General features: G+C 36.8%; 2 protein-coding genes across 3 annotated transcripts; one reads left to right on the top strand and one right to left on the bottom strand.

Annotated features, from left to right (window-relative positions):
- Positions 1 to 273: 273 nt before the first annotated feature.
- Positions 274 to 1,080, top strand: LOC108427435 (gamma-crystallin M2-like). Its single transcript, XM_017697557.1, has 3 exons — positions 274 to 315; positions 452 to 694; positions 805 to 1,080. Exons 1-3 carry the CDS (start codon positions 304 to 306, stop codon positions 1,078 to 1,080), a joined length of 531 nt encoding a protein of 176 aa, XP_017553046.1. The 5' UTR covers positions 274 to 303.
- A 3,185-nt stretch (positions 1,081 to 4,265) lies between these two features.
- On the bottom strand, positions 4,266 to 10,328 carry LOC108427436 (gamma-crystallin M2-like). 2 transcript variants are annotated; one of them, XM_037532999.1, is made up of 4 exons: positions 10,296 to 10,328; positions 7,075 to 7,077; positions 4,652 to 4,894; positions 4,266 to 4,541 (listed from the first exon to the last, which is right to left on the bottom strand). In XM_037532999.1, exons 1-4 carry the CDS (start codon positions 10,326 to 10,328, stop codon positions 4,266 to 4,268), a joined length of 555 nt encoding a protein of 184 aa, XP_037388896.1. The 2 variants fall into 2 exon arrangements, with proteins under 2 accessions (XP_037388896.1, XP_017553047.1); XM_017697558.2 differs by lacking the exons at positions 7,075 to 7,077; positions 10,296 to 10,328 and adding an exon at positions 5,020 to 5,031.
- Between the last annotated feature and the right edge of the window lie 11,017 nt (positions 10,329 to 21,345).

Raw genomic sequence — 21,345 nt, 5'->3', positions numbered from 1 at the left:
AGCCAGAAAAGGCCCTGCGCTGTCTATAGTGTATAATGCCCAGCACAATACAGTTTTAGAAAAGGCACAGTTGCATTGTCAGTGGGATCTGTTCTAAAGTCTTCTGGAGACTGAGTCACTGGAAATGATGAACAGCACGTCACCAGTCTATGGGCCCCTGTGACATGTTTGCTTTGTCAGGAGTTTACACAATACTAGGCCCATATGCTTTAGCTCCTGGTCAGGTATAAATGCAAGGGTTAAACCAGGCAGGATGTCAGTTCACCAGTTGGATTCAGCTCTGAACCAAACCAACCAGCCAAAATGATGGGCAAGGTAAGCAACAGAGATTTTGTTTATTGTGAATTAATTTTCCTTTACGTATTAACTTTCTACCAATAAACACTGGAATAATGCTTTTCTTCTAAACTATTGCTCAGCCTACTACAACCAACTAATTCTGCCCAAACAGGTCATCTTCTACGAGGACAGGAACTTCATGGGTCGCTCCTATGAGTGCACCGGTGATTGTTCTGACATGTCCTCCTATATGAGCCGCTGCCACTCCTGCAGAGTTGAGAGCGGCTGCTGGATGGTCTATGACCGCCCCAACTTCATGGGAAACCAGTATTTCATGAGGAGGGGCGAGTACGCTGACTACATGAGCATGTGGGGATTTAACAACTGCATCAGGTCCTGCCGCATGATCCCCATGGTAGGCTTGTAGAGCTGCTGCACTGTTTTACACTCTTCCCAGTTTACTGTACACAGGTTTAAATTAGTTTGTGCTCCAAACGTGACCCTGTTTGTTCTCTTTTCAAACAGCACAGAGGATCCTACAGGATGAGGGTCTACGAGAGGGAGAACTTCATGGGCCAGATGCATGAGGTGATGGAGGACTGTGATTCCTTCATGGAGCGCTACCACTGGTCCAGCGGCTGCATGTCCTGCCACGTGATGGACGGCCACTGGCTGATGTACGAGCATCCCCACTACAGAGGCAGGATGTGGTACTTCAGGCCTGGAGAGTACAGGAGCTTCAGGGACTTCGGCGGCATGAGGTTCATGAGCATGAGGCGCATTATGGATTCCTGGTATTAAAAGATGCCTGAGCTGAAGTGAAAATAAATTAATTATAAAGAAAATCCTGAAAATGTCTGTCTGAAAAAATTATTTATTTGTCATGGTCTTAGAATATTTTATATTAGCATATTTTATTTTAACTATTATAGTCTATATAAAAAATGCTGTTCTTATACGGACAAACATGAAAATACATTTAAACATTTTTTACATTTATATTTGAACTGCTGTTTTCTTCTCTGGCGATGACCAAAGCAGGAATCAGATTGGTATTAAAAGCAAAGTAAAAAAAAATGAAAATACAGGTAAATAGTAAAGACTGTCATTTCTTCCTCTCACCAAAAGTAGATCACTTTAAGATATTTGCAAAAATAAGCAGATTTTGTTTAAAAGCTCCTCACAGGACTGATTAAACAAAAAGAAACAAAATCAGAAAGTGAAATTTGACTAAAAAACATTTTTATAAAAACATTTTTAAACTATTATTATTACAATAAAAATATATATTTTTTGCAAATTTCTGCATAACTTAGCCCTGAGCATTATACTACATAAAATGTGCCAGTCAGAAAATATTTATAGTAAAAGTTTTAATTATAACTACAGCATACAGTATTTCTTTTTTCAAATAATCACCCCAAGCTAGGAAGCTACACACATTGATGTTAGGCACTATAAAAATAGAGGTGCTTATAATACTTACTTATCCAGCCTACCCCAGATCAAGTTGAAATGGCAAGATGACACCAGTAAAACATTATATTTCGAACCTGAACCTAAATCAGATTGTATAAACCGTTTTAGTACACCCCTTTAAATCAGCATATAAGCTAAAATATATTAGGAAAATGTTAAAATGAGTATCTAAGAGTAAAGAATTAATCTAATTATCTCAGAGCCTTCTATGTTGTTATGGTAAGGATTTAAAACAGGGGAGTTGCTGTCTCATGCTGCCCTATTCTATTTGTGAACTCTCTGAAGTTTCTCTTAGATGGGGTTGATATGACTAGTTTGCTGTCATCTTCACTAGACTGTTTTTTTTGATAATTAACATGAAGCTTCAAAGTAATGATGTTTTCCAAAAATAGTTTCACTGTATCTCACTCCCTTAATCTGCTGTAGATTTGCTTATTTTTTTGTTTTTTTTTTCCCTTACGTACTTTTATGAGTTTATACTGGGCTTCAGTTCCAGAGATACAGTGTGGTGACTTTTTTATCTTATAATGGGAATAAATTGGACCAAACTTTAGGCTGAAGGTTGGCTTAATGAACATCCTAGAACACGTCTCACAGTTGTTATGCTTATTATTAGAGAGCACTTAAAGGGTTAGTATATTGGAAAATCAAATTTTCCTCCTTTTTTTGAAATAACAAGTTTGATACAGTTTGTGAACATTGTTGATGCTTCAAAATGTGCTGTCCACACAATCCATACAGTCCCTATACACACACTAAGTGACAGAAACAGCCTGTTCTGATGAAAAACAGTGCATGTACATATATCAGCCTAAAGAACTTTAGCCCTGCCCGCTGAGGTTATAAGTAATGTTTCAGCCTGGTCAGCTTTTTTGCATTAAAAAAACACAAGACAGCCAATCAGAAGGGAGCTCATTTGCATATATCAGTGTTAAAGGTACTGTAGCAAAAACACTCTGTTTAATTCAACAGTGAGAACATGGTCAAATAACAATTACTTAAGAGAACTTAAGGGTGTTTTTTTGTACATAAACCCAAACAGGTAGACCTTAAAATTAATAAAACAAAAACTTTCTCTGTCCTTTAGAACATATGTGAATGATTATAATGAATCTATATGTATGCTTATTTTGCATATTATATACACATGCATGTAAGGGTAAGCTGTATGCACAAAAACAAGTATGAGTTTGCTCCTCTTATTTGTCAAAACACTGGGTTTAACTCACAGTATGCAAATTATTCCTTCACCACTAAAAAGTAGAAAGAATTTGTGAATCGGTTTAAAAAATTTAATGAAGAAATATCTGATTGATGAGCTTTTTTCTGTGGTCTGGTTTTGAGATCTGTTTTGAAGTAAAGTTAAACTTAAAGTTAAACCCTTGTTCTGTTAAACAATCAAACCTTTAACAAAATGTCTTGGCTTGATAATGTTAATAATTTAATTGCCTTATGAAGTACAAGTTTATCGCAGCTCAGTACCTAGAAAGTATTCCTGTACATATAGAGGCATTTATAAGTAAGTTAATCCCAATATGCTGGATAATGTATACCAAAAATCAGGATTACCATGTTGAAATGTCCCTTACCTCTTCTTCTACTGGATGGAGTTGACTTTTGCTTTATGCTAACTGGTTGACTGTTATACTGCATTTTGGAATTATCCCTGGTTACAATAATACCAGAATATTTAAAGGTTTGCATTTGAATATGTGATTATTCAGCTTCACAGATATTTACTTCACTCATAAGAGAATGTTAGGATATATCTGATGTATAGAGCTAGTAAACATTATTTGTCAATGCTCACATTATTAACTGTTGAAAGTAGGGTGAGGTTTAGGGTTAGGGCTGAGGTTAGACTAATTGTTAAAGTTAAGCTAAATGTACTGTTAAGATATTTAGTTGAATGAAAGTTAGAGACAGGTGATCACTTGCATAAGCATCTTTACATTTTTCTTTTGCCTGAAGTAAGCTGTTTAAACACTCGTCAGGAAAATGTTCAAGTAAAACTTTTTTGAATACTAAAAAAATCTTGATTGTAAAATTAGTTTTACACTTTGAATGAATGTGTTAGCATTTATTTTGACTGATTTTTTTTATTTACAGCCTTAAATGTGTCCTTCAAGCCAAATAATCAAGATGTTTGACATAATTGTCTGCAGATTACTATCTACATACCCTATGCAAAAAGATAATCCTTTTTTTGCAAAATAATTTAATTTACAGTTTAATTTTTACAAATGCTTTTTGGTTTTATTGAATTTGAAAATTTGTTGACAGAATTTCCTTTTATTTTTTATTATAAAATATTTTTAGCTGCATTTTTAGTTGCATGTTGAACTGTACAAATGTAGAGCTGCAACTGTACTGGTTTAATCTAGAGATTATGTAGGTATTTTTAAATGACCCATTTTAATAACAGTAATGGGATGAAATCATACTCTTCACTCATTTTCAGGATTTTCTTTATAATTAATTTATTTTCACTTCAGCTCAGGCATCTTTTAATACCAGGAATCCATAATGCGCCTCATGCTCATGAACCTCATGCCGCCGAAGTCCCTGAAGCTCCTGTACTCTCCAGGCCTGAAGTACCACATCCTGCCTCTGTAGTGGGGATGCTCGTACATCAGCCAGTGGCCGTCCATCACGTGGCAGGACATGCAGCCGCTGGACCAGTGGTAGCGCTCCATGAAGGAATCACAGTCCTCCATCACCTCATGCATCTGGCCCATGAAGTTCTCCCTCTCGTAGACCCTCATCCTGTAGGATCCTCTGTGCTGTTTGAAAAGAGAACAAACAGGGTCACGTTTGGAGCACAAACTAATTTAAACCTGTGTACAGTAAACTGGGAAGAGTGTAAAACAGAGCAGCAGCTCTACAAGCCTACCATGGGGATCATGCGGCAGGACCTGATGCAGTTGTTAAATCCCCACATGCTCATGTAGTCAGCGTACTCGCCCCTCCTCATGAAATACTGGTTTCCCATGAAGTTGGGGCGGTCGTAGACCATCCAGCAGCCGCTCTCAACTCTGCAGGAGTGGCAGCGGCTCATATAGGAATACATGTCGGAACAATCACCGGTGCACTCATAGGAGCGACCCATGAAGTTCCTGTCCTCATAGAAGATGACCTGTTTGGGTAAAATTTGTTGCCCAGTGAGTAAAGCAAATGTGTACTAGTAAAAACAGTAGCGTTGTAGTGGTTATTGGTAGAAAATATTTTGCATTAAACAAATGTCTCATCTTTCCTGCTTACCTTGCCCATCATTTTGGCTGGTTGGTTGGTTGGTTTGGTTCAGAGCTGAATCCAACTGGTGAACTGACATCCTGCCTGGTTTAACCCTTGCATTTATACCTGAACCAGGACCAAAGACCATGCGACTCCCATTGTGAAAACTCCTGACGAAGCAACATGGCACAGAGGCCCACATAGAACTGAAGTGCTTTTAGTACGTTTCCATGTGACTCAGTCTCCAGAAGACATTAGAATGGATCCTATTGGGAAGAGAATACATCTGTGCCTTTTCTAAAATGCATTGTATTGACCTTTACATCCTATAGACATACCAGAACTGTTATTGTTTTGGTACCTTTGTTTTACATGCAAGCTGGCATAACCTAAAATTTTGTGTCTTTTATTGATTTAAAGCTAGTAAAATTAGCTAGTGAGACATCATGTTTTGAAGTTTTCTCTTTTTGTCTTTATGCTTCATTCAGATTCATTTTATCACAGTTTTAATCACTGTTCAGAAATTTTAATTCAATGTTTTTAGTATCGTAAAACTAATATAATTCAGAGATATAAAATTCTAAAAATGATTCTAAAATGACAAAGAAAATACTAAAGCTTTATAACATCAAGAATTAGGTTATAGTAAAATGAATATCCTGATTGCCTGAATATATATCTACAAGTTTTTGTTGTTCCAAAAGTACTAATTAGTATTAATTATCTGATAATTAAATTTTCCATTAATTTATTCTCATTGGTGGCATCTTTTCACTACCTATACCTTTATTTGTGCTGGTATTGTACCCTGTGTAATAAATTTGGAATGATTTCAGATACAACTGCTGATCCATGGGAATCCACAAAAAGGTCTCTGATTTTAATAATTTTCTGTGGGAAACTGAGATTGGGACTTTGTGGTGTCAGCTCATATTGAAGATAGACAGAATACCGTAGAATGTCTAATAGCAGAAATGCTGAGATATCTTAATAGTACCTTAACATTTCTGTGGTTAGACATTCTGTTACTTTAGCGTTACTTCTGTGTGTGCTAATGGAATTTTTTAGCAAAACTCTCTGTTCTTAGTGCAAATGTTTGCCCAACATTCTTAAGTTATACAAGTGAGTCCAGACTTCTGTTACCTACGTCTATAAGTTAAGAATAACTCAGACACTTTCCATTATTTTCCATGTAGCTTCTGAATCTTAGGTTGTAATAAGCCTGGGATTTTAAGAGGTTTAAAGATATTTTTATGATGTATATTTTAAATAGAATTATTACATCAAATGAAAGTGTCTGCCTTTGCCATTATGTTGGTGTCATATGGCAGGTCTGTTAAGAAAGTTAATTGACAAATTCATTTAGATTGCCATAAACAGGCATTGAAATGCTTCATTGTCCTACTTGTACAATTCCTATGCAAAGTTGTCCTACATTAAGAATATATTCTTAGTCTTTCTCAAAGGGAATTGTGCTGTTTGAGTGAACTACTTCTTTGTTGGGAATGGGAATAAAATATGTATTTGTTTTACAGTGGCATTAGTGCATTAAAAATGTGAGCAGGGAAATAGCGACGTAACGGTAGCATTTTTTACTACTTAAGTTGTATGAGAAATTGCTAATTTATTATAATTTCCATGAATTCCTAATGAGGTCAGTTGGGTTCTCTAAGTACTTGCATTAATGAAACATGCTGAACTAAGTAACCGAAGATACACTTAAAATGAATGAGGTGAGATAATTGGATAAAGGGTGGAAAATTACCGGTTATTGTTTCCAGGCTCTCTGTAACAAAATCTTTGTAACTTGGACATTTTATGTAGTTAAACAAATTTGAGAACAAGCTTTTGGTCATCTTGTCAGTTTTCAATAGCAGCTTCCAACTGTACATTTTGACAGCAATTGGACTGATATTTCTTAAAATTCACTTTTAAGACTTTTTGTGTCACAAAAGTAACTTTTTTCTCATTTTGTGATCTGAGTTGTGTAATAGCCACAGATTTCACGCCTACAGTCATATGCAAAAGTGTACCTTGTCAAACTACCTGTTTTGTTGATGTCCTATGGGAAAGTAACTTCACTTTCTTCTATGGAGAACACACTTCTACACATTTCAATGCATATTTACTATCAATTTCTATCTATTTCAATTTCAAAATTTTATATAACATAACTTGACAGGGGTTGTTCAAAATGTTGCACATAATTGTATGTTCTTTTGAGCACCTCATTTGATGGCTGTAATATAAAGTTGTTTTGCAGAGAGAAGTCCAGGTCCTCCAATATAAATTCAAAAATAAATTTTCATGCACATATTCATAAAAAACATACCATAGCCATGTTACAGTGATGCAAATGAAATATCTTTCTTACCTGCCTTATTACCCCACATTACAAGTATGAGAGAGTGTGTGTGTGTGTGTGTGTGTGTGTGTGTGTGTGTGTGTGTGTGTGTGTATTTTTATTTCACTTACTACACGTAAATGTTTGTCTGATACTGTGCACTGTGACCACTGTAACCAAAACCAAATTCCTTGAATGTGTAAGCATACCTGGCCAATAAAGCTTAATTTTGATATATTTCAATTTTTCTACTATTTTTTCTTCTCATTTTATTTTTTTGGTTTTTGTTTTGTTTTGGTGTGCCGTATTTGATGCAGTATCTTTTCACTAATCATAAACACAATAAAAAATATTGCATTCATTGATTTTTATGCAACTACTTACTATTATTACTATTAGCCTATCAGTCTTTTACCATTATCCTTACATATGGGCAAAGTGGTAACTATTGCATTTGTGCCACATTCAGCTGAATATTGTGGGTGGTGCCCCTGCTCTCCCCTACTCATGATACCCATGATACCATGACATAATTTATCATGATAATGATAAAATACAATTATATTGCTCATTCCTATATGTAATACAGTTAGCCCTACATATTTACAAATGGAATGGAATGGGATGCTCATGTTCAAGTCTTTCCAAATCATATTTGTCTAAGGCTGGAGAGATACCTGTTTCTTTAACTGAATTTTGACCCATTCTGTCAGACCAGCCTTCCACAGGGGACGATGGACAGTCCAGCAGAATGGCTTCTGTCATTACAGTGACAGCAAACAGCCTGGAGCTTCCTAAAAGCTGCATTTGAGGGAGATGGACCACAACATATTATCTACCTAGCCCAGAAATGCCAAAACCACTGAAATAGTTTGTGTGCGTGTATAGGGACGCAATCTCATGTGTCAGCATAAGTATTCATTCATGGACTGTATTGGTAGACATTTTTTGGTCTTATTTTTACAACATCCAAAATAGCTTCAGGAATCCAGTGCCCAGAGTTTTCATGCTTGCAATTAAAACTGAATTTACTCATTAGCTTAATCAACTGTGGGGTAAATGCATGTTACATTTCTAAGTGTATATGTATTAGGGCTGTACAATTTCTGAGGAAAAATCACACTGGTTTATTTTAGGTTTTTGTGATAAATATTGCCAACATTTACCCAGTTAAACTACTCCCATATGAAGGCAATTATCACCCTAGCAATTGTAAGAGTGGGCTTAGAGGTGGGATTAAGGGAGAATTCATTCAATATTCTACTAAATTAATACTGTACTATACTACTTTAAACTGTATTCAGTTAGTATTTGTTAGGACTGCACAATATGTGTTAAATAACATGTTGCAAATGTATTGCTATCTAAAGCAATTGCGGTGTACCTTTCAACATAAAGGGGAATTTACATTGTTTTTTCTGAATTTCTGCATAATCAATTTTGTATTGTAGAAATCGTGACCACTGGTTTATACCACCACCACTGTCAGTAAGTTTCTCTACAATGAACCATTTCACATCAAACCACTTTGTTTATATCTCAGTTACTGAAATATTCTGTTTTTGTGGAATTTTGAAAAATTTAAATAAAATAATAAACTTCTGATAAGGAATAAATATTGGTGCTATGTGGAAAAAAAAATATTACATTTGTTGGATCAGAAGAAGGCTTTACTAAATGAAAATGCCCCAAACGTCTGAGAATTCTTGTAGCACACAATTAGCAAGTAGCATGCTTGAGTCATCTGCATATTGTACACTTGTGCAATATGAATACTATATAATATACTAAATAATATAATATACTGTGCAGCCCTAATCCTGATATAATAAAACATGGAAACAACCCTGTTGCGTCGAAAAAATTTTACATTGCCTTTTATAACAACCAAGGTCAAGTCTTGAGCCTGTTAAGCTTTGTCTGGACAGGCGTGTTTCCCCAGAGGTGCTGCGGGTGTGTTTTAACAGGCTCATCTGTCTTCATGTGGGGACTATGAAGAGTCTGTTAGTGTGGCTGAAAGGCAGTGGTCAGTGACACTAAGAGACTTAAAGATAATCACTCCATTCCCATGGGAACAGGCACAGGAGAACCTGTCCCTGCAAGGCTTCAGTGCTTAGTGTGGGGTATGTATGCGTGTCCATAAGGTCAGAAGATCATGCTATGAACGCTAGTTGTAAATGAATCACAGTTGATCCCAATCTAAATTTATCATCCTTCCCTTCAGATCAATAAAACAGGGACTTAATGGATGAGCGAGACGTGTGTTTGTGTGCATGTTCTCATGTGTGTACTCAGGCCCCCTTTGCTGGTAAACATGACTTAATTGGTGTATTAGTGGGTTTGAGGCTTGGGAATGGAGCTTTTCTTCTTGTTGACCTGTGCAGCTTCAGATCGACTTTGCTTTGTTTAATGGGAAAGCAATACCCACCGGCTCCAAAGCAGTCAGAAGCACTAAACTTCAGAAACTTCAACAAAAAACTGTGATAGGTAAAAAAAAAAAAAACTTGGTTGGAAATGAAAACAGCTTGATGCCATATTGCTATACGTATATTATAAAATACTTATAGTAACACTTACATGGTGATATTCTGGTAATATACTTTAAAAAAACATTCCCAACTGCATGTTGGGCTTCAAATGTAAGATGGATTTAGTGCAATATGGGAAAGATTTAATGCAAAGCATTGAGTAGTAGTATATCCTATTGATCAAAATGTCAGAAAATATGTCAGCAAACGTGCATATCATGAGATCACATTTTTACCATAGCATCCTTCCAATCAGTAATGTATATTTTCAATGTTTAGTATTAAAACATGCCAGAGCATAAACACACTCAAACCTAGGAATTAATTTTTCACATTTTTACTGAAAAAATATACAGAACAAAACAATGTGAATTAATAATCAGAAAAGTAACTACTTTTTCAACATTTAAAATTCACTGAAAAAGAGAAACCTCTGTTGTTAGTATGTGAAGGTCACTGACCATTTTTCACAGTTTTGTCAGGTGATATGTTTGGCTATCTAACTTTATAGAGCCACATCACAATCCTAAAATGTCTTACATGTCTGTGACCATGTCATCACCACCCTGGAAAAACAGTAGTTTTTTTCCTAAAGTCTGATGTTAATCAATTTTTGAAAATTTTCAGTCACACTGTCTTATTTTCAGAATAAAACCACAGAAATGTGGGAGGGTCTGTAAAGGTAAATTCAAGTTAAGATTGGATCTGCTATGTGATGTATGTAATACTCTAAATGGCTACCAGTGACAACAGCAAAAATTGGTACAAAAATGGTCTAACAGTGACGATGTTGATGAAAGCAGTTAACTGTAGATCAGTCCTGAGATTTCACAAAAAGTGCATCACACTATACTGTATGTTGCATGTTGTCAGAAAGCTCAGCTTCTCTAGGTAAAGTAGAATTTGAGGTTTCTTTTCAATCTCTGGCATTTAAATTTGGTGTGTAATGAATGTGTCATGATTGGTTAGAGGACTTGTGCATATTGCAGCCTTGAACAATATCAGTATTACAGTATTGCCTATATTATAACATCATTTAAGACAGCATGCATTGTGTCAGCTGTGGGTGATATGGCAAAAATGTAGCCATGTCATATTTACATGATGCATTATATGTATTAGCATTTTGTTTTAATTAGGTTTGACAAGCTGGAACACACAGAGCAGGATCAATTATAATCTCTTAGATTCCAACATTGTCAGGATGTGAACAATACAGGGAAACCTTTGACTGGTATACCGCTTGGTTGCCTCCTGTTAACCTTTTTTTAATGAAATGAGCAGTGTATTGCACATATTGACTATAAGCTCAGAAAAGGATGATGTATCATATCAATGTTAACATATCTTCGTATTGCTCACCCATATTGATTGTATAGCACTACTTAATTGCAAATAAACATTTTACTTGGATCATGAGAGTGGTGATGAGAATACAATGCACAGAATTGGAAAATAGAGTGTAAGAACTAAATTGAGTCTAAGTCTTTTTTATTTATAATCCACAACATGACAGCTGTGGGGATTTAAATCTGTCTTTTATCTTACATCACACTGGCCCCAAGGAATGCCACTGACCCATTTGCATTCCGCAGATGAGAAAAACTAGCACGTTTCCCCAAATATTCCCTATTTGAATAACGCTCAAAAGTAAACAAAGAACACTTTTTATCTGTGCTGACAATTTTTTCCTCCCTCTACTTTTAACCTTGAACGGCGAGAAAGAATTGCATAATTGCACACGTTCAAACGGGTTAAGTACTTCAGAGCTATTGCACATACAGAAATGTTCATGGTTCACTGGTTCTAAAGAAACAGTATCCTGAGAGGTCTACCAGCAGTGCATAATGCAGCCACACAAAAAAGAGCGATATTTCTCCCCTTTTACTGTATTGCACTTGGCACACAAATTGCAAATGAGCTGTGTCTTGTCTGGTGTTACATAAGGATGTCATCACATAAAGTAATCATGCTTGTATGTGATAACGGTTATTTTTATGTGATTATTACTTTTTGTGATTATCATTATTGTTGCATTTTGAGTGGATATGTTCTCTTTGCAGTCAGTATGATTTTTAGTTATCTGTTGAAAGTGCCTCTGGTTAGAAAAAGGCACTCAAAATCTATTCTGGAGAAATAAACTGCCATCTTACACATTTTCTTGATTTGTTATTGAATTTCATTTTTTTCCTGAGGTGAGGTTGAACCCTTACTCACTAGAATTGAACAAGATGTGAAATTAATCAAGAATGTCAGCTAGCATTCAAGGCCATTATGATCAAAACAGCTTCAAAACAGTGGGGCTTTCAACTGAAGCATGTTTAGCCATACTGACTAGTTTTGGAAGTTTTTTGTAAGAGCCAATGTATGACTGATTCATAATGGCAATTACAAACTGTTGGGGGGCATCATTCAGTAAAAATATTGAATTTTGATAGTCCAACAGGTGGTCAATGGCTCCTGGTAAATTTGTTGCGTGAATAATATGTGTACCTGCTGGGATGGACCACTGACATTGCTAACCTCGAAAACTATATTGTTGGCTGCATGCTGATAGGGCCTACCTTTTCATTATAATTTGTATGTTCCTTTATGAGACAGTATGATGTAGAAATTGTATTGTCATTGATATATTTACAGCTAGTGCATTGCACAGGTTTTCTTCTGTATTCCTGTGGCATCAGAAAATATTCTGGTTAGTGATACGTTAGTGATGTAGGGCCAGATATGATCCTGTAAAGAGAAAATCTGGAAAGAAATTTTAGGCTTATTGTGGGAGGGAACATAGATTTTTTAAGGGGCAAAAACAAACTGAGTGGGAAATTAAAAATGATATACAATGCCTCATGAAGGCAGAGTGCAATTTAGGGGAGGTGATAGTGTGCTTATCAACACTGTATGACAGACAACAAGCCACTCTTTGGCCCATGGATGTTCTAATTGCTAAATAGTGCCCCCCCAGAAAACTCCAGTTTAGTTTGTAGATGTGTGTCATGTGTGGAACGAACACATTGCTTGCAGTATAAATAAAATACTTGTGAGACAATGACAGTTTCAAAAGCTAACAATAGTGACTTGCTCGCTAGCCAGTGTGGGTGACCATGCATCCAGTCCAGACTTCTGCATCATGTAAGTGCTTCTGGCAAAAAATTTAAGCTCCTTTTCTCCCTTTATTTTCTTATCAAATGGTTTTATAACACAAACAGCAGATCTGTTTATTATGATGAAATCACAATCACAAGTTTTTCTGCTGGCATAAGAATAGTGTCCTCTGCTCATGGTTAGCACAGTGTGAAAGCTGCTCTGCAACTAACTGCACTAAGGTCATCACATCCTTATAACTTATGATTTATAGTTTAAATTTCTGTAAGTGTGGATCTCTAAGAAGTCTGAAAAAAATTCCAAAAAAGTTTGGAGGATGTGCAAAATAAAAACAAAATGCAATGATGTTCAAATCATTTAAACTCTAGCTTTAAACTTTAGACTCTTACTCAGAGTCTTAGAATTAAAGATGAAGAGGGGTTCACCACTCTGTGAAAGACTGCACAATCAAATAGTGCAACAGTTCAAGAAAAACATTTCTCAACATAAAACAGCAAAGGTTGAGGATTTCATCATCTACTGTACATAATATCACTAAAAGATTCAGAGAATCTGGAGAAATCTCTGCATTTAAACATTAAAAACAGACATGTAGTGCAACTCACTGCATGGGTTTAGGAACACTTCTGAAAACCACTGTCTGTGAACACTGTACATAAACAGGATCCAGAAATGCTGCCACTTTCTCTGGGTCTGAGCTCATTTTAAAATGGTCTGCAGGGAAGTGGAAAAGTGTCCTGTGGCCCAACAAATCACTACTTGAAATTATTTTTGAAAATTATGGACACTGTGTCCTCTGGGCTAAAGACCAGTCAGCTTGTTATCAGTGCACAGTTCAAAAGCCAGTATTCATGATGCTATAGGGGTGCACATGGAATGGGTGACATGCACATCTGTGAAGGCACATTCTGCATGTATTTCAACAGTATTGCGCCTGCCTGCAGTCTAGATCTGTCACTCACTAATGACATTTGGCACATTGTGACAGAAAAAAATGAAAAAGCATACGACGAACTCTTGAGCAGCAGAAATCCTATATCAACCAAGAATGGGAAAACATTTTACTTCCAAAACTACAGCAGTTGGTCTCCTCAGTTTCCAAACATTTAAAGAGATATTTAAATGTATAAACATGCCCCCGTTCCAATTTTTCTGGAATGTGTAACTGGCATCAAATGTTTTATTATTTTTTAGTTTTTTTTTTGTTTTCCTTTAAAAATGGCTTACATGATTTGTGCATGATTGCATTTTTATTTACACTCACCGGACACTTTATTAGGTACAGTAAAAGTAAAAGGTAAAAGGTTGGACCCCCTTTTGCCTTCAGAACTGTCTTAATTCTTCATGGCAGACTTTCAACAAGGTATTAGAAACGTTCCTCAGAGATTTTGGTTGGTTATTCGGGTTACTGTTGCCTTTCTATCATCTCAAACCAGTCTGCCCATTCTCCTCTGACCTCTCACATCAACAAGGTATTTTTCGTCCACACAGCTGCCGCTCACTGGATATTTTCTCTTTTTCGGACCTCTGTAAACCCTAGAGATGGTTGTGCGTGAAAATCCCAGTAGATCAGCAGTTTCTGAAATGCTCAGACCAATCCATGTTCAACCATGCCACGTTCAACATCACTTTCTCCCCCATTCTGATGCTCGGTTTGCATTTCAGCAAGTTGTCTTGACCAAGTCTACATGCCTAAGTGCAGTGAGTTGCGGGCATATGATTGGCTGATCATCTATTTGTGTTAACAAGCAACTGATCTGTACCTAATAAAGTGGCCGGTGAGTGTACATTCTGCACAGTGTCCCAACGTTCCTGGAAATGGGGCTGTATTATTTGAGAGTGGATATTTGGGTATATATTCAGAAATACCAGCGAGTATTAAAAGCTTGTAAAATGCATTTCAGTCCAGTCCTATTGACTACCCATATCAGGGCTCTTTTTGCAGTCTGTTTATAAGAACACATAAAATAATAAAAAGAAATTAAAACTGTATAACACTGTCAATAAGCTGACTAACTGTAGGTGCATATTGTGTTAGTAGAGAAACTGTGCTAATTCAAAAGCTCCATTATGATTGCTCTAAAACTAGCTGCTGGTGAATATCGCTGGGGCTTCAAAAATTAGATCATCATTAATTTTCTAGGATTTTTTCTCAGTGGTTGAACAGTCCTTTTACACGTTATCTGGGCCAACATGGTGCCAACAGGGCTTTCATTTTGTTCAGTCACATGGAACTGGTGGCTTAAATTGCAGAGGGCTTTAAACTGGCATATTAATGCCAAGCTCTGGAGCCGAAGTGGCAGCCTCAGGTGTTTTGTCACAAATTTTGTGGGGCAAATGGCCATTGCAGAGAATAGTGCTATGAATGTCTTTAGTTAGGTTAAAGGAAATGTTTAAATGAGTTGTAGATGTAGCTGATCAGCCAAAATATGCTTGACTCTTAGATTTTCTTCTTTAGTAATAGAAACACCGTTTAGCATGTCTAAATGATCACTCATCTGCCTCAAATTGTGTTGCGTTACATAATCTCCAACATACTTGATTGTGTGGTCTCTGACACTATATGACATAGTTATCAAAAAAAAAAAGGTGGTGACAGGCAAGTAGGAGATAGATGCAACCTATCAGTGGTTCCTGATACTGTCTTCAAGAGTCTCATGCCTGTTTTTGTTCATTCTTTTAAGCTTTTTTTTTACTTATTAGCTACACTACAGTAGTTTCATTCAAAACTGAAGAAACGTTCTAAACATGTTCTTGGCTGATCCACTATATTTGGACTAAAGGGGCAAAACTGTAAATTTGATTTGTTGCTGAACTATTCCTTTAAGCAGTCTTACAGGTCAAAAACTAGCACCCAGTCGTTTCCTGGCACTATGCGGTATGTATTGTTGCACAAGATCCACTCCATGTTGGTCTCCAACAGAGATGTGAAAGTGTGATAGAAAGGCTGGTGAAGTGTCCCCTCACACGGCTAGTGTGAGGATCAGAAGTGAAATACCTTTTTCAGGGTGCTCGTATGATCCGTGTGTGTGTTATGAGGGTCTCCTATGATGTCTCTGTGCTAAAAGGGGCTTTTGTGAAGTGTGTGTGCATGTGTGTTTGGCAGGGGAATCTGATCTGCTGCTGAAAGTCTTCTCAGATGGAGTGTAGGTGTACTTTTCTGCTTTCAGGCGGTTTCTGTCTGTCTTACACCAAATATAATTGGGCTTTCACCTTCAGTGCAGACACACACACACACACACACACACACACACACACACACACACACACACACACACACACACCAGCGAACTCACACATGTACACTCACACACAGTTAAAGACAAAAATGTTTCTTAACCTGTGTCAACTTTTTAAAATTAGTTTGAAAACGGAAAGCTCATTGACCTGTAATTTTGTTCTTTTGCGTAACTCAATTATTCTTGTAAGTAGCCTATTAAAGACCCACCAGCAACAAAATACATTAAGACCTGAACTAGAGATGGGCATCACAACAGACCTAAAAAGTTGTGTGTCATTCTGTATTCAACATCATTTCACTTTTAAGAACTTATCTGTATGGCCCATCTCCCATGCTGCATATATGCTACAACACTTTACATTGAAATGATACAGGGTTGAAGTAAGTCTGCGCTATTACATATTAACATTTTAAAGAATTCAGCACTATTACATAATGCCAGCTACTCAATTTGTAGTCTTATACTGCCACAGCAACATTTACTACTGCATTTGTGTGGGGTATTTTGGTGAGGTTGGCAGTCTTGTTATCTCAGTTTAGTGTTAACTTATAGCAATATTTATATTTCAGCACCTCTATGACCTCATAATTTAGAGGATTCAGTTAGAATTCATTTAGAAGAAAAAATGTCTGAGCAGCAGGTTTAGAACTTTTTTTTTTTACCACAGGGTCATTACCACATTATCAGATTTTTGAAAACTCAAGACACAGTTACCTGACGATATGCTTTTTTCTGAGTGCATAGTAGTGATCATCAGTACTTCTAGAAAACTATATAGTACTTCTAGAAAACTAGATATTTTGCAAATACAGATTTTGACCAGTGGGGTTTGAGCCTGTGGGCTGTGGTGATACTGCTTAATTTTTGTTATTGTTTGTAAGTGTAAATTCCTTATAGTGTATGAGCATTTGAACAAACCAATCATTTTATATAGGTCACCTATTAATGTCGTAATGATTATTTGTAAAAATAAAACATCAGAAATGCCTAAACGTTAAGGTTGAGCTCAGTGGTTGGTCTTGACGTTCAGTGTACAACATTTGTTGTTGGTCATTTGGAATCCCCCATCATAGACAAATGGCTACAGAGAAGCCAATTTTGGACTTTTTTTGGTGTTTACACGTTTCCTGTACCTGTTAGCCAGAGAGGCAATATAAGTAATATTTTTTCTGTGTATGAGCCAGACTGGCATGTTACATTCTTAAATGAAAAATCAGTTGCCAAATTAATGAACAAATCACATAAAGTGATGCGTCAAAAGTATGTGGAAACTGGCTGTTTAGCACAATGAGTTTTATGTAATTATGCTTTGTCATTTGGTACAGGTGTAGCAGCAGTACTGCAGTTGCAGTTACCCGGCTCATGTTATTTATGTCATAAAATAGTAATGCAAATCGGCAGATTGCTGGTTGCTGATTTGGTGCCAAAATCTGCTGTTTCCATTCTTGGCAGATTCTGAACTAAATGTCTCCTCATTTACTTATTTTTTACTTACTGTTTGGTTTTTCTTCCTGTTTCTTATTACACTGAACAAAAATGAAAAAGACGTGGTGTTAAATTTGGTGCTAAATCTGCTGATTTTTTGGTGCAATTTGTCCATTACAACACAATAGCTAAAAACTGACAACCACATATTATGTATTATTGCATGTTTTATATATTTGTATCATGTATCAATATTACATTTTCGCCATCTGTGCCTTCTTCAATAGCACATCTCTATTTTGACACTATCTATTTTGTGTTTACCAGTGCTTTTTAAATTAACTTCGAGGGTCATGAAATTCCCAAAATCCCTCCAGATTATGTGTTGGTGTTTAACCTTCGTCTGGGTGAACGCTTTCAGTGCAGCACACACTCCTCCGTGTCCCAGCTCTCTTGATTTGTAACCTGATTTACAGTCCCCTAACTCCCAGCCAATCTCCGCCATATTGCTAAATCAATACGCCTGTTGACAAATGTTCCTCCTGACAAACGAGGTGACGGAAATCGACTAAAAACATTTGGCTGTGCCCTGCTTAACTATCCATTTGTACATAGCCACACAAGGATGTTTTCCCCATGTCCAGCACCTCGACTCTCTTTCAATTAGAGAGAGACCAGCAACCTCTGCCTGCCTCATCTATTCCAAATGAGGACACTTGTCATTGATAATGCTATGGACAAGCTTCACTTATGAAACAGTCCTAGGGAAAAGAATGCCCACATATTGCCAAAGTGTTGCTCCTGGGTCATTAGGACACACACCAGATGTGGCTCTACCAATCTCTGGACAGTGGGGCACAATATGTGATACAGAATTTATATGTTTTGTCAAAAAATGTGTTTCAGATTTTGTAAGTTTTGACAACATGATAGGACACAGCCTGAGTTGCTTTAGAACTAGCTGTGCTGTTTCTGTGCTGCTATGTGTTTCTCATCTGCTTGTGAATACAGCATAGTATGGATACTAGCTGAAGGGTTTTGTATTTTTATAGGTAGAAATAAGTAACAATAAATAAAAATATGTAGGGTAATTTGAAGGACAATGCTGCTTAGGGCCCCAAGAAAAGGGGACTGTACAGGTACATTTATGTTTATCCAGGTACAAACAGCATAAATGAGTTCATATTTACATGACCATTTTAAAACCTCCCATTGTCTCCTATGCAAATTAAACAAGACTGATCTGTGTAAATATAAAAGAGCTGATTATCTGCATCATTACTGTGGCTCATTCAGAAAGCAGTGTGGACTGAAACACTCTTTGTAACTTCAGTCACTGTGAAAGTGAGGGGCTAAACTGCTATAGGTTAATAGGTAAGTGTATGACTTCACAAAAACAGTAAATAACTCCTTAATCGTGCAAAGGATTTTTTGGGCGTTCCTGGTTCTACAAAGAATCATTGTATTTACTAAAAACATTGGACAACCATCTTTTAGTATGTGTACACAATTCTGAAAAAAAAATGTTTGCACAGCTTTGCAGTTAATGGACACTACCTACAATTAAAACAACAATGGTAATAGCTAAAAGTCTTCTGTAAAGAATCTTCTGCAATAGGCCCATTTTGGATGTAAAGAATTTTTTCCTCATTAAAGTACCCAATTGCTTTGCTAAATTGAATGTCGGTTGAAAATTAAGAGGCAGGAACGATGTTCATCACTCACATTGAGTTCATGAACCTGTTTGAGTGATTAACACGACTCTTCCTCTAATGCCTTGCGCTCAGACATCTTCATTTAGCTGAGAATTTAGCACTTAGGGATAGAGTAATACAGCCCAAGCTTCTGCTTAGCCAGCAGAAGGAATTAGAAGAGATCTGAATTCTGCCATGAAGAGCTTGTCTGGAAGACTGATGCGGAGATGTCCCTTAAGAGCAAAGGAATAGGAAAGCAAGGATCGTACTCCTGGTGCAGTGTTGCTGCTTGAGAGAGGGAGAGATCTGCATTTCTGAATTGATGTCTGACTGGGATAGAAGCCAGAATTCTTCAACAAACCCAAATGTTGTACAGGTGTGTTATACCTGTGTGTGACTGTGGGGAGTCTCTGGACGTGTGGACAGTGATAGTGTTGATGCTGGGTGTTTGTTGGAGAATGATAGTGTTTGGTGGATAATGATAGTGCTCGATGGGAATGATGATGCCAGTGCAGTGTTTCCTGCCGGGTTTTGTAAGACTATGATGGGTGTATCTTGCTCGGACCCTCTGGAGAGCAGGGACCCCTGGAAGAAAATGTTATATATTTATTTTTTTTTGCATCAATCTGGTGTAATTTGAGAGCAGAATTAAGAGATTAGATCTTTGTAGAACTATATGATCTAAACAATTTTGTGCTTTAGTAATGTAATGATAAACACACTGGTAGTATGAGTATGAATGGTGTTGACACAGCAAAAAAATTATATATTGTATTTGTTACCATTGCCTTACATTGCTCCTCCGAGGCTGAAAATAGGCAAAACATATAATTCTATTTTGCATATAATTGTATTTTGAAGGACAAATATGCACTATTGTGATATTTGGCCAGGTCATGTTTGTAAATGAGAACTGGTTCTCAAACATTTTACCTGGTAAAATAAAGGTTTAAAAAAAAAAAAAAAAAAAAAATTCTACTTTAATGTCAACTTTTTAGACTAAAGCAAGCTTGTTTTTTCTAAAACAAGCTAAACCCCCACAAATTCAACAGCACACTGTTTTAAAGCAAGGAGACAAGAGTTGGACACACATTCCCTAATTAAGCTAAAGTTAGATTGATTAGTTAGAATATCAAAGATAACTTTGACATTGACCTTATCCGTTTTCTAGCTTACATTGATAAGACTGTGTTTGAGTTAGTGGATAAGTACAGAGGATACTGTAAAGTTAATGTTACTTACCTCAAATTAAACAGTTTTGTGTCTTCAAAATGCCTCATGTCTCGAATGTAGTCAAGTGACAAGGCAGTCAAGTCCATCCCTTAAGGGCTCTTTCAGAAATCCAGAAGTGTATACACAGATATAGTTCAGAGACTCTTATTACCTCATCTTGCCTTTGTGCAATGGCACAGTTTAAGTCATGTACGTTTATGCAGTGTACATGTGATGAGTACCATTTGACACACATACCTACCCACGTCATCTGTGTGTCGTCATTGAAAATAAATAAGGGAATGCACATGAAGGAATGAAGGCATAGACATTATTTCATACTAAAAGGGACTATGAGGTCTGCATGGGCCTGATTTTTAATGTCTGCATCTACCCAATTTAGCCACTGATCACGTCTGCCTGTGCCTGCAAAATCTAGTGTGATTCATGCCCACTACCGGCCACAAAACCTAGCACCATTTTTACCTGCACCCTCCTGCTTCAACCACACACCATGCCCACCTGTGCCCACCTACTTTGGGCTGTGCTTTTTGTCCTCATCACCTCCCAGCTCTTGATGTAGAACATGTCCACACAAACTTCGACATGTCAGAGCAGCCTCCAGACTCATCACTCCTCCAAAATAAAGGTAAATATTTTGTGTATTTTGTATCAAAGTCATGAGCGCTTCCACATGACAAACAATGACATTACTGTCAACAGACAAGTGTGCAGCACAGCCAAGCAAAAACAATGTCTTTCTAATTTTTGTTAAATTTGTTCTTGAGAACAGTCCTAAAAAACCC

The sequence above is a fragment of the Pygocentrus nattereri genome, chromosome 22, assembly GCF_015220715.1.
Source record: "Pygocentrus nattereri isolate fPygNat1 chromosome 22, fPygNat1.pri, whole genome shotgun sequence".
In the NCBI taxonomy this organism is placed as follows: domain Eukaryota; kingdom Metazoa; phylum Chordata; class Actinopteri; order Characiformes; family Serrasalmidae; genus Pygocentrus; species Pygocentrus nattereri.
This window is presented reverse-complemented; position numbering and strand designations above follow the sequence as displayed.